Source organism: Caretta caretta, chromosome 6, assembly GCF_965140235.1.
Source record: "Caretta caretta isolate rCarCar2 chromosome 6, rCarCar1.hap1, whole genome shotgun sequence".
Taxonomy (NCBI): domain Eukaryota; kingdom Metazoa; phylum Chordata; order Testudines; family Cheloniidae; genus Caretta; species Caretta caretta.
In genome coordinates this window covers 50,756,235-50,769,145 of record NC_134211.1, presented here as the reverse complement: position 1 = coordinate 50,769,145, position 12,911 = coordinate 50,756,235, and the positions used below count along the sequence as shown (strand labels likewise).

Below are 12,911 nucleotides of genomic sequence, written 5' to 3'. Positions count from 1 at the left end.
TAGCACGAGGCACGGGTCACCTGCTGGAGGATTCTCTGCTCCTTGAAGTCTTTAAACCATAATTTGAGGACTTCAATAGCTCAGACATAGGTGAGGTTTTTCGCAGGAGTGGGTGGGTGAGATTCTGCGGCCTGCGTTGTGCAGGAGGTCAGACTAGGTGATCATAATGGTCCCTTCTGACCTTAGTATCTACGAATCTATGAAATGGGGGGTGCCAGTTAGTCAAAAATTCCAGTTAACTAAGAGTTATACTTATTAATGGAGGGAAGGAGTTTGGGTGCGGGAGGGGGCTCATGGCTGGGGCACAGGACAGGGTGCAGGACATGGGCTTTGGGGTGGGAGGGGGCTGGAGTTTAGGCGGGGTAGGGGGCTCAGGGCTGGGGGTTGGGATGCGGGGTGCCGGATCTGAGTGGCACGCACCTCAGGCAGCTCCCTACAAGTGGTGACATGTCCCTGCTGCTCCTAGGTGGAGGTACAGCTAGGCAGCTCTGTGCGCTGCCTCCGCCCACAGGCAGCGCCCCCACAGCTGCCATTGGCCTCGGTTCCCGGCCAATGGGAGCTGCGGAGCCAGGGCTTGGGGCGGGGAACGGGCAGCGCACAGAGCCCCGGTGGCCATTCCTCTGCCTAGGAGCAGCAGGGACATGTCACTGCTTCCGGGGAGCCACAATGAGCCAGACAACCCTATTGAAAATTTGTATTGGGAGATATCAGAAATGCTGGTTTCTATAGCTTTACGGTTGGTAAAGTGCCAGATAACACAGCTTTTACTGTAGTGGGATTTAATTCAAATAAGATTCTTAATATGCATTCATTTATCTGTCTTAAAACTGTTCCTTGAACTGCTTCTTTTGAGGAACTGATTTCAATATATACTTTATTTGGTTTCATAGGACTTAGTTAATACTCCCTTTAGCCATTTATAAACTGTTTAGGTAATCCATCAAACTGAACAAGACTCACCTGCCCTTAATCAAAATTCCTTTGTCCATCTACAAACTGTTTTGGTTATGACACATTAAGAAAGGGCTCACTACCAACTTTTGTCTTAACTTAACAACAGAAGAGTGCCCACCAGCAGTGAGCCCACTCTTAGAGGCATAATCTGTCCACAGAGAGACATATAGAAGAGACTGCAACTGAAGTAACCATTGTTTATTATTTGAGTTCTGCTTGTTCCAGTTTGTATAATAAATAAATACATACATACAGTACTTGCTTTGTCCATTATGCCAGCAAGCGAGAGAGACTGACTCTATAGCCTGGGCGATGGGGCACCTAAGTTCAAGTCCTTGCTCCAGTGAATTTTTAATTATTTATAAACATTAATAATGTATAATGCGACGTGGCAAAGTCAGATGGCTATAGAAAAGTAGTGGGAGATAGATATATTAGCTCCAGGCTAAACAAATCCCTGGTACCAGGATAAGTGAAATGGAAGCTGCTCCAGGTCAATTAAGACACCTGGGGCCAATTAAGAACTTTTCAGAAGGCAGGGAGAATGCTAGGTTGATTGGGACACCTGAAGCCAATCAGGGGCTGGCTGAAACTAGTTCAAAGCCTCCCAGTTAGTCAGGTGGGTGTGCATGTCAAGAGCTGTGGGAGGAAGTTGTGCTGTTGGAGAGGCTGAGTAGTACACACCATATCAGGCACAAGGAAGGAGGCCCTGAGGTAAGAGTGAAGTGGAGCTTGAGGAAGTGAGGGCTACTGTGGGGGAAGTAGCCCAGGGAATTGTACATGTCATGTTTCTAAAAGGTCAGCTACCATAGCTGATACTATTAGGGTCCCTGGGCTGGAGCCCAGAGTAGAGGGTGGGCCCGGGCTCCCTCCCCCACCTTTGCCCCCTGATTAATCACTGAGACTGGGAGACAACAGAGACTGTGCAAGGAAGGATAACTTCTCCTCACCTCCCTCACTGTCTTATGATGAAAATGGCTCAGAGAGAGAAGGGTTATGTGGAAGGTCACAGTGAGTCTGAGGCTAGTGAAATCTGCCAGGAAACATGGGACCCACAGAGGCAAGGACAGAGCTTTGTCACAATAATTATATATAATATTTATAAAAATATACAGCTTCAATAGGAGAGATTGAGAGAAAGCCACCCAAGAAAGAACAGCAGCCTATAGCCCAGTGGTTAGGGCACTTACCTGGAAAGGGGGAGACCCAAGTACAAAGACCTTCTCCATATCAGGCAGGAGGATTGAACCCCAGCCTCTCACCTCCTGGGTGAGCACCTTAATCCACTGGGTTGGAAGTTATAAGGAGGGCACCACTTCTCCTGTTTTGTGAATCTATCCCTGGAAATGCCTGGAAACAAGATGTTTTGTTCAACCTGAAACAAGCTTTTTCAGTTTGCCAAAAATTCCCCAAAATTCCTGATTTGGTTCAACCCAAACCAATTATCCCTCCATTTTTCAGAACTGCCAGCAAACTGGAAAAAAAGAAATCAGTTATTCACCCAACTCTACTCACGAAACCCATTAACGCTAGGTACGAATTATTTCATAAGCAAATTGCTTCCAAACATAGCTTAGAATGGCTCCTCATTATCACAGCTTCAAATGACCCTCCATCCTACATAAATCTAATGCTCTGTATTTTCACTTCTATTGTTGCAAATTATTCAAAGCACAAATATTATATCATGAAACTGAGACAATAAGCAATGTTATTTATGCTAAAGCAGCTAATCTCACATTGATGGAAATTGATGCCGCTTTTTAAGCTAAGGATTTTATCATGCCTCCTACTACCATGGTATCTGAGCACCTTCTGTGTAAAAATCAATAGCATTAGCATAGTCCCTCGTGGATTTCACAAAGTCCGTGGAACAATCTTCCATTCTCAAGTAAAAACTGCTTGAAGTAGTTTTTAAATAAATATATATATTTTTTTAAGTTAGTGGAGGTTTTGGAGTAGAAGAGGTGTCCATGTTGTGAATGTGTTTCTTGCAGTGAAAAGGCTTTTTCCAAAGAGAAAGGTTTTGCAATGTTTTCTAAAAATGAGCAGTCTCTGGATTTCCCTAATCTCCTCTAGAAATCTGTCCCATAGTTGGATCACATTGACTGAAAATGGTTTGATCCCAGTTCTAACGCGTTTTGTCCTGGGCTTTGCAATCTGCATTGTCCGAGTGGAGCACAGCTATCATAGTGGGTCATAAATCAAAATGTGGTCTTTCATGTGGGAGTGGAAAAAATATTTCTAACTGAAAAATCACATATATACTGTTGCTATGAGTAAGGCCTGAAGTAAGTAGGAAGAGGGAAAAAATATGCCCCCAACCCCAGTTGTTTGTTTATGCACGTGACATCATATAGCCAACCAGGCTGTGGGTAGTCAGCGAGAGTTCAGCCTACCAGTTAGAGCTGGGTTCATGGTGGGCAGAGTCCAGGAAATGGGCAGAGAGTCAGTACTGGTGAGAGAGAGAGAGAGAGAGAGAGAGAGAGAAGCCGAATGCCAGAACTGGAGGGACAACCAGAGTTGTAAGCCGGAGGCAAAGCTGGGGATCAAAGCCAGAAATCTCAAGCAGGAGGGGAGCAAAGGCCTGGAGTAGGGACTGGAACAAGGGCAAGCACAGCTGAAGGCTTGGTACACGATGGGTAGCTCCTGATCTGCTGTTGTGGGTCAGGCTTATAAGCAGGGCTGCTCAACCAGCACCAATCAGGGGCTGTGGCCACTCTGTCAGTTCCAAAGCAGTGAAACTGGGCTCACTGGGTGCCTAGTAGCAAAGTTACTTGGAGCAGACCAGCAGCTGATCCTAGTTGGTCTGCTCCCTGATGCAGCACTTTACATACAGCAACTTACCCTGTTTGGCTGATGGTCGATTGCCAGTTTTGGTTGGAGATATTCCTGGAGGTTTCATCACATGACATAATCTTTTAATTAAAATATTAATATTTAATTCACGGAGACTCCTATAGGGTTGGCAACCCTATCAATTGCACTTCCTGTTTGGTGTGCTATCAGGAAGATATCCCTTATACCAGGGGTTCTCACACTGGGGGTCGTGACCCCTCAGAGGGTCATGAGGTTATTACGTGGGAGGTTGCAATCAGTCAGCCTCCATCCTGAAGACTCGCTTCTCCTCCAACATTTATAATCAAGTTAAATATAAAAAGTGTTTTTAATTTACAAGAGGGGAGGAGGTCACACTCAGAAGCTTGCTGTGTGAAGGGAGTCACCAGTGCAAAAGTTTGAGAACCACTGCTTTACACACTGGTCTAGATGGAAAACGTTCCCATGCACTCTGTGCTCCAAGCCCTGCAAGACAGTATTTACCAGTAACACAGTCGTAGAGCTGAAACCAAAACAGATGGTAGACAGATATGTACACAGAGTGGAAAGGGAAAGATGGAACCTAAGCATGTTTGGTTGTATTGTCCCCTGGCTCACCCCAAAAACCCTCACAAACATCAGCAGGAAGCAATGAAAGAGTCCTACACTTTTTTTTTTTTTTTTAAAAACAACAACTGTCTACACATTGCGTAAAGCTCTACCGGAAGGCTGAATTTTCAAAAATTAGTTAATTTAAAAATAATTCAAACTGCTTGAGTCCCTTTGAACTTCACTGTGTTTCTTTCCTATGTACCTGCTACTGCATTTGGAACTCAGCAGGATGAACATGATGATAATACTTGGTCACTCTAGGTGCACGTAGAACTTCAAATGTTCTACAAACAATTGCCTTTGGGGAGGCAAATATTTACCTTTTATACATGGGTAAAATGAGACAGGTGTTAAGGGGATTTGTTTATGGTCACATGGCATGTAATTGGCAGATTTAGGAAAAAGAAAAGGAGTACTTGTGGCACCTTAGAGACTAACCAATTTATTTGAGCATGAGCTTTCATGAGCTACAGCTCACTTCATCGGATGCATACCGTGGAAACTGCAGCAGACTTTATTTATACACAGAGAATATGAAAAAATACCTCCTCCCACCCCACTGTCCTGCTGGTAATAGCTTATCTAAAGTGATCATCAGGTGGGTCATTTCCAGCACAAATCCAGGTTTTCTCACCCTCCACCCCCACACACAAATTCACTCTCCTGCTGGTGATAGCCCATCCAAAGTGACAACTCTTTACACAATGTGCATGATAATCAAGTTGGGCCATTTCCTGCACAAATCCAGGTTCTCTCACATCCCCCCCACCCCCATACACACACAAACTCACTCTCCTGCTGGTAATAGCCCATCCAAACTGACCACTCTCCAAGTTTAAATCCAAGTTAAACCAGAACATCTGGGGGGGGGGGGGGGGTAGGAAAAAACAAGAGGAAACAGGCTACCTTGCATAATGACTTAGCCACTCCCAGTCTCTATTTAAGCCTAAATTAATAGTATCCAATTTGCAAATGAATTCCAATTCAGCAGTTTCTCGCTGGAGTCTGGATTTGAAGTTTTTTTGTTTTAAGATAGCGACCTTCATGTCTGTGATTGCGTGACCAGAGAGATTGAAGTGTTCTCCGACTGGTTTATGAATGTTATAATTCTTGACATCTGATTTAGGAAGACAATCCGGGAGACCTAGCTGCCAGTCCTCTGCTCTAGCCACTACTCACCACACCCCCTCCCAACTCCAAAACTTCCACTGTGAGGATGCACAGCATCTGTGCATAGAAGGGTGGGCACTGGTTACTAGGAAAGGAACGATTGTTGAGTCTCCAGCTCTCTAAATGAAAGCTTCTCCTTTCATAGAATCATAGAATATAAGGGTTGGAAGGGACCCCAGAAGGTCATCTAGTCCAACCCCCTGCTCGAAGCAGGACCAATTCCCAGTTAAATCATCCCAGCCAGGGCTCTGTCAAGCCTGACCTTAAAAACCTCTAAGGAAGGAGATTCTACCACCTCCCTAGGTAACGCATTCCAGTGTTTCACCACCCTCTTAGTGAAAAAGTTTTTCCTAATATCCAATCTAAACCTCCCCCACTGCAGCTTGAGACCATTACTCCTCGTTCTGTCATCTGATACCATTGAGAACAGTCTAGAGCCATCCTCTTTGGAACCCCCTTTCAGGTAGTTGAAAGCAGCTATCAAATCCCCCCTCATTCTTTATACCAGTGTAGATAGAAGATATATTCAGCTTTTTGTTCTAGAGAGAGAAATTATCATCTTAACAGCCTGCTGCATTATGACCCCTGCACTAATCTTATTAAAAGAGAGGTTACTGGGCTCTTTGTTGGCAAACAGCACATTAATGAGAGCTCCTTGAAATAACCCCATTGCTAATATGCAGGGGAAATTACATTTTCCAGCGTAATTATTGTGTCAGTCAGACACCCCAACTCCAATACTAATTGCTTGTCTATAGATTCCAACAGCAGCTTGGTATATAGCAAACTCTGGGAAGAAAACAAGAGGAAGTTCATGTTATTAACAGAAAACCATGGTGATTTTAGGAGAACAGATCCTAAGTGGGGTAGCTACAAACATCCCAGCAGCTTGGCCAGAAGTAGGTCACTGCACTACTGAATATCATTCTACTGACCCCAGCGTCCCCTCCCCTCACAACCGCTTCTATCACAAACCATCTACTCTACAGCCCTTAGGGCACAGAAAGGGAGTGTCAAAGTATATCCCAAGTAACATCCTAAAAGCCAAACTACTTCTCCCTGTGATTCTGTCAGATCTCAGACTAAAGAGAGTCAGCCTTAGTCACATCCCCAAGGAGAAACAGGAGCTGTAGATAATGGCATTGATCATTCAGAAAGTGTGCTTCATGTCTTTCTGAGTCAGCAATAGAACGGTGCTCTGCATAGCTGTGTTGTGCTGTGTTACTGCCTTTCAGATTAGATATAAAGCCAAAGCCCTAACAACTTCTTTCAGAAGCTGTCTTCTGAAGAACTGTTTAATGTTGCCAAGATGACTGGCTGCAGTGTTCCACCACAGAAATGGCTGCATTTCATAGGTATCCATGCATATATTTCATCTAATTGTAATTTTGCTCTCCATCACACAGTGTAAGCCTTATGTTCTCTTTGCCAATATCTACCTACCACTTGTTTTGGTTTCAGCTCTTCGGTTATATTATTGGTACATACTGGTGTACATGTGAGTGGAATTTGGTTAGCAGCCTATTTTGGAATCTGCTTTGTAAATTTAAATCCCCTTTCTGACGATCTCCTTACTGCTTCCATAATGGGTCTGTTCCTCTAATCCCTCCCCAAGTAAAAGCTCCCCAGGACGTGCTCTTCCCTGCTAGGAATGGCAGTGTCCCATTTCGCAACACTTCCCAGCCTGTGACAACTTAAATGGCTACAGCAGGGCACACAACACTGACAGCATCTGTGCCTTGCCTTTTCATCTGTGCTGTTCCTATAATTACTGAGAGCTTCCCCTCCTGCTACAATTATTCCCCCCCAGCTAATTATCAGCTCTGGAATTAAGTGGCTTTCCTCCCTCTGCCCTTGTTGCCATGACAACAAGTGGCCCGCATCTGCCACTGGGTGAACAGTGGCCCGTTTGGAAAGAAAAAGTCTCATTGGCTGCGGTTGTGATTTCTTCCCATAAGTCGGATGTAAATATTGGGAGTCCCATCTAGGAAGGGATAAGAGGGACGTTGGGTGGGAATGCATCTAGGGAGCGCCAGCCGTAGGCAGTCTGCTGCTCTAGGCATCCCAGCATGTGGGCTGTAAAGAACAGACACGGACACCAACACAGAGCAGCTGAAGATTTGGCTGCCCCTTTCACTGCAATAGGTGACTTCCTATTCTGCATGTATTACATGGAAAACTGAGTACAAGGAGCAAACTACCATATACAAAGATTATATGCAGAGGTGTTGTAGCTGTGTTGGTCCCAGGACATTAGAGACCTGGTGGGTGAGGAAATATCTTTTTATTGGACCAACTGCTGCTGTGAGAGAGGCAAGCTTTCGAGCTGAAGAAGAGCTCTGTGTAAGCTTGTCTCTTTCACCAATAGAAGTTTGTAGAATAATAAAAAAAAAATATTACCTCACCCACCTTGTTTCTCTAATATACAAAGGTGGTGTGGCCCCAGTGGACAGGGTGTCAGGAGACCTAGATTCTATACCCAGCTTTGCCACAGACTCGGTGCGATGTTTAATAAATGACTTCAGATCAAATTTTTCAATAGTGCGCTCTAATTCTGGGTGTCTCCAATATTTCTGGATGCCCAATTTGGGACATCTTGAGCCTGATTTTCTAGGTGCTGAGTTCCAACTGAAGTCTAACTTCAGCGCCTTCAGAAACTCCAACCCAACCTGGTTCAGGCTGCAAAACCAAAAATCATGCCCACCTCTAAAACATTTGTCCGTAAATTTTCATGTGTCCATTTCTCCCATCTCTAATATAGGTTAAATGCTTACCCTTCAGAGATCCTTGAATAAAAAGCACTGTACAAAAGTATTAGCCCCTGACAGCCCCTAAAAGGCCTGCAGGTAGGGTTTATATTGGGAAAGTACAAGAGAGCATACATTCAGTTTGCACACTGCTGTAAAACAGTAACAACTTTTGGTCACTACTGATTTGGTGTGCATGGGAGAAGTGGAAGGTTCTAGATGTCATTACCAGTCCTCGGAGTTAGCCAATCTCTCAGATTTTTTTTGTTAAATCACCATAGAATCATCAAAATGTAGAGCTTGAAGGGACCTTGAGAAGTCAACAAGTCCAGGCCTCTGTGCTGAGGCAGGACCAAGTAAACCCACACCATCCCTGACAGGCATTTGTCCGACTTGTTTTTTAAAAAGCCTCCTATGATGGGGATTCCACAACCTCCACTGGAAGCTGATTCCAGAGCTCAGTTATCCTTATAGTTAGAATGTTTTTCCTAATATCTAACCTAAATCTTCCTTGCCACAGATTAAGCCCAACACTTTTCTCCTACAATCAGTAGACATGGAGAACAATTGAACACAGTCCTCTGCATAAACAGTCTTTAACATATCTGAAGATTGTTATCAGGACCCATCCCCCCGCCCTCTTCTTTTCTCAAGACTAAACATGCCCAGCTTTTTTTAAACCTTTCCTCAAAGGTCAGGTTTTCTAAACCTTTTATCATTTTTGTTGCTCTCCTCTGGACTGTCTCCAATACATCCACTTCTTTCCTAAAGTGAGGTGCCCAGAACTGGGCACAGTAGTCCAACTGAGACCTCACCAGTGCCAATCAGAGTGGGACAATTATCTCCTGTATTTTACATATGACATTCCTGCTAATAAACCCGAGAATGATATTAGCCTTTTTCATAACTGCATCACACTGTGGATTTATTCAATTTGTGATCCACTATACTCTCCAGATCCTTTACAGCAGTACTACCACCTAGTCAGTTATTTCCCATTTTGTATTTGTGCATTTGGTTTTTTCTTCCTAAGTGAAGTGCTTTCCACTTGTCTTTATTGAATTGCATCTTGCTGATTTCAGACCATTTCTCAAGGTAGTTCTGAATTCTAATCTTATTCTCCAAAGTGTTGCAACCCCTCCCAATTTGGTGTCATCTGCAAATTGTATAAGCATAGTCTCCATTTCATTATCCAAGTCATTAATGAAAATATTGAATACTGGGCCCAGGATTGACCCCTGCAGGACCCCATTAGATACAACCTCCCAATTTGATAGTAAACCGCTAGTAATTACTCTGAGTATGGTCTTTCAATCAGTTATGTACCAACCTTATAGTAATTTAATCTAATTTGTTTATGGGAATGTTATGTGGAACTGTGCCAAAAGCCTTACTAAAGATAAAGATATAATCACATCTAGTGCTTCCCCACTATCCACTTGGACGCTAACCCTGTCAAAGAAGGAAAGTAGGTTGGTTTGACATGATTTGTTCTTGACAAATCCATGCTGGATATTCCTTATAACCCTGTTATCCTCCAGGTGCTAACAAATTAGTTCCAGTTTCTTTCCAAGTATCAAAGTTAGGGTGATTGGTCTATAATTCCCCGAGTCCTCTTCATCCCCCCCTTTTAAAGATACGTACTATGTTTGTCCTACTCCAGTCTTCTAGGACCCCACCCATCCTCTAGGAGTTCTCAAAGATAAGCAATTTTGGAACCATTAGCAATTAATCTAGCTCCTTAAGAACCCTAGAATGAATTTCATTCAACCCCGCTGACATGAATACATCTAACTTCTCTGAATATTCTTAAACCTGTTCTTTCCCTATTTTGGCTTTCATTCCTTCCCCCTTACTGCTAATACTAATTGTGTTGAGAGTATGGTCACCATTACCCTTTTTAGTGAAGACTGAAGTAAAATGGGCAACAAACACCTCAGCTTTCTTGATGTCATCAATTATTAGTTCTCCTTCCCTGCTAACTAGAGGACCTGCACCTTTCCTCATTTTTCTCTTTAATGCATTTAAAGAACATCCTCTTATTGCCTTTTATGTCCCTTGCTAAGTGTAACTCAGTTTGTGCCTTATCCATTCCGGTTTTGGTCCTACATGTTTGTGCTATTCTTTTGTACTCCTTCATAGCAATTTGTCTATATAGCCATTTTTTGAGGGATTCCTTTTTGATTTTCAGGTCATTAAAGAGCTCCGAATAGAGCTATACTGGCCTCCTACTATTCTTCCAATCTTTCCTTTATATTGGGATAGTTTGCAGTGTGCCTTTAATATTGTCTCCTTGAGAAATTGCCAGCTCTCCTGAACTCCTCCTTCCTTTAGATTTTCTTCCCATGAGATCTTATCTACCTGTTCTTTGAGTTTGTTCAAGTCGGATTTTTTTGAAGTCTTTTAATATGTTTAAAAGTAGTTGAGATAGCATTACTTTTATTTTTTTTTAAACGGTGCTAGCCAATCCCCATTTACACAGAGGGAACTCGCCAGATCTATAAAATCCCTTTAGAATAATTCATTTACAAATATTTTATGCTTGCATAGCACCTCACATTAATCAGAATGAATGAGGAAACGTTCTACAAAAAGAGGAAGTAAACAGCAAGATGATGAATTATTTTGCATTGTACAGAGGGGGATAACAAGGGGCAGTGGGATAAAGCTAAGGAATAGAAATTTAGGTTCTAACAAGGAAAAACTTCTTGACAGCAAGATCTATACAGCAGAAAACTGAAATAATCTGCCAAGGGGAGTGAAATGTCACAAGCCCCAACCCTGGAGACATTTTAAAGTGCAATAGACAAAACCGGAAAAATATATTGCACAGAATAATCTTGAATCTAATAGACACCTTGTCCTCTCGCCTCATAACAGAGCTGCTATGGTTCTGTTATGCCAAAAGGTGCTAGTAGTTGATTGTTAAGGTCACCCGATGAATAAGCACCCAAGATGAAATCTCTCCAGAGAAAGGAGTTAAAAACGCCACACAGAACTCATCCCGAGTTGTTGAGGATATAATGTGCTTTAAAGCACCCTTCTCTGTGCCCTTTCACCTTTCTGGCTTCCTTTGTATTGAAACGGAGATACACTAAAGGAGGGAAGACGCCCAGGCTCCCCTTTTTGCAGGCCATGTAGTCTCTGAACAACCTGAGAATAGGGGGATGCCAGGTAAAAAGTGCAGGGGCTGAAGGAGAAAAGGGGCACAGAGTTGATAAAGCAAATAGGGTGGAGTCCAAGAAGGGTCTTCAGTGCTACAATGCTGAGCATCAAAGCACCGAACTTTTAGCCACCTAGAAAAATTACAGGAACACCACTGTGATCAGCAAAGCAGAGTTAGGCACCTAGGCTCCTTATACAATGAATTGGGAGCGATGGCACCTGAGATTATGCAATTCACAAAAGCCAGCACACTAGACAGAGAGCGGCCTAAACACACCAATCGGAGATGCGTGCACACCCCTCTCTTATCTCTTGCAATCCATGAATGGGAACCTACCTCCTGGAGTTAGGTGGTTTAGGCATTTAGGCCCCTTCTCATGGGAATGAGTTAAGCACTTGTTAAGTAACCCCACATCAGACTATGCCATAACTCTGTAGTTAGAGAACTCTCCTAAAAGGTGGGAGACCCCTGTTCATATCCCCTCTCCCACTTTGGCAGAGAGGGAGAACTGAATCTGGATCTCCCACTGCCCAGGCAAGTGTTCTGTCCACTGGGCTATTCGGTGGGCAGTGAGGTCACCGCTCCCTCCATTTCAAATGGGACCCAATTTGGTAGGTGGCCTGTGACCACACCTACCTGATCAGGACCTGCACACAACATAGTTGGCCAAATGCTCATTTTCCCCCTGTTCGTGAACCACACAGTGGCTTAGGTGGGAGATAGGCATTTATAGGCCTAGAGTGTGACAGTAGTACACATGCCCCAGAGTCTAAAACTTAGGTGCCCAGTTTACAGCAGAATGTTAGGTGCCGAGTGTGTTTAGGCACTTACGGAGTCTGGAAGCAGCCAAGCCGGAGTTCCATGGAGAGCAGTGGTGCTGTGCATAGGTTCTTAGGCAGTTAATGCTAACGTTTAGGTACATAAGTTGCTTCATAGATCACACCCTTAGCCTTGCATGAGGACCTGAAGACAGAGGTCCAAGAAAACTACTTCTTAGGACAGGGCACTGGTGCCTTACCTGAGGATTCTGCAAGAGAGCATTTTGCCTGGATGAAGTCTATTGCCACCCTGTTCAAAGAAACAGGTCTTGTGCACGTTTTGTAAACATTAATGTTACATTAAGAAAATACCCAACTCCTCATCAATTACAAGGCCCAGAACTCTGCTACTGTTCAGCAAAAGAGCAATAATTCTATAACACAAATGCTAGGGATATGGGGCCTACCAGTTTTTCTAGCTGACAAAACATCATGCCCGTTTTCTCCCACGTATGTGTTTGTTAAATAGATACTTTTACAGATGCTGGTCAAGTTGTATTCAACTGGGCACACCTGGAAACCAGGAGAGCTTTCAGCTGCACTTTGTTATTTACGCAGAATAGCTGTCCTACTGAATGTGCCTGGCCAGCTCATTAAGTTCCGTCATACTGTCCTGTTTATTGTGCC

General features: G+C 43.6%; 1 protein-coding gene across 8 annotated transcripts in view; it reads right to left on the bottom strand.

Moving 5' to 3' along the window:
• The window catches only part of TRIM44 (tripartite motif containing 44), a 106,573-nt gene that overhangs the window by 40,474 nt on the left and 53,188 nt on the right, over positions 1 to 12,911 (bottom strand). For 3 of the 8 annotated variants that reach the window (XM_075129518.1, XM_075129517.1, XM_048852372.2), the window contains one exon: positions 3,802 to 3,872. The exons of the other annotated variants lie outside the window; for them this stretch is intronic. In XM_075129518.1, coding sequence (XP_074985619.1) covers positions 3,802 to 3,872 — 71 coding nt within the window. The remainder of the gene's footprint in view (positions 1 to 3,801; positions 3,873 to 12,911) is intronic. 8 annotated transcript variants of the gene reach the window in all.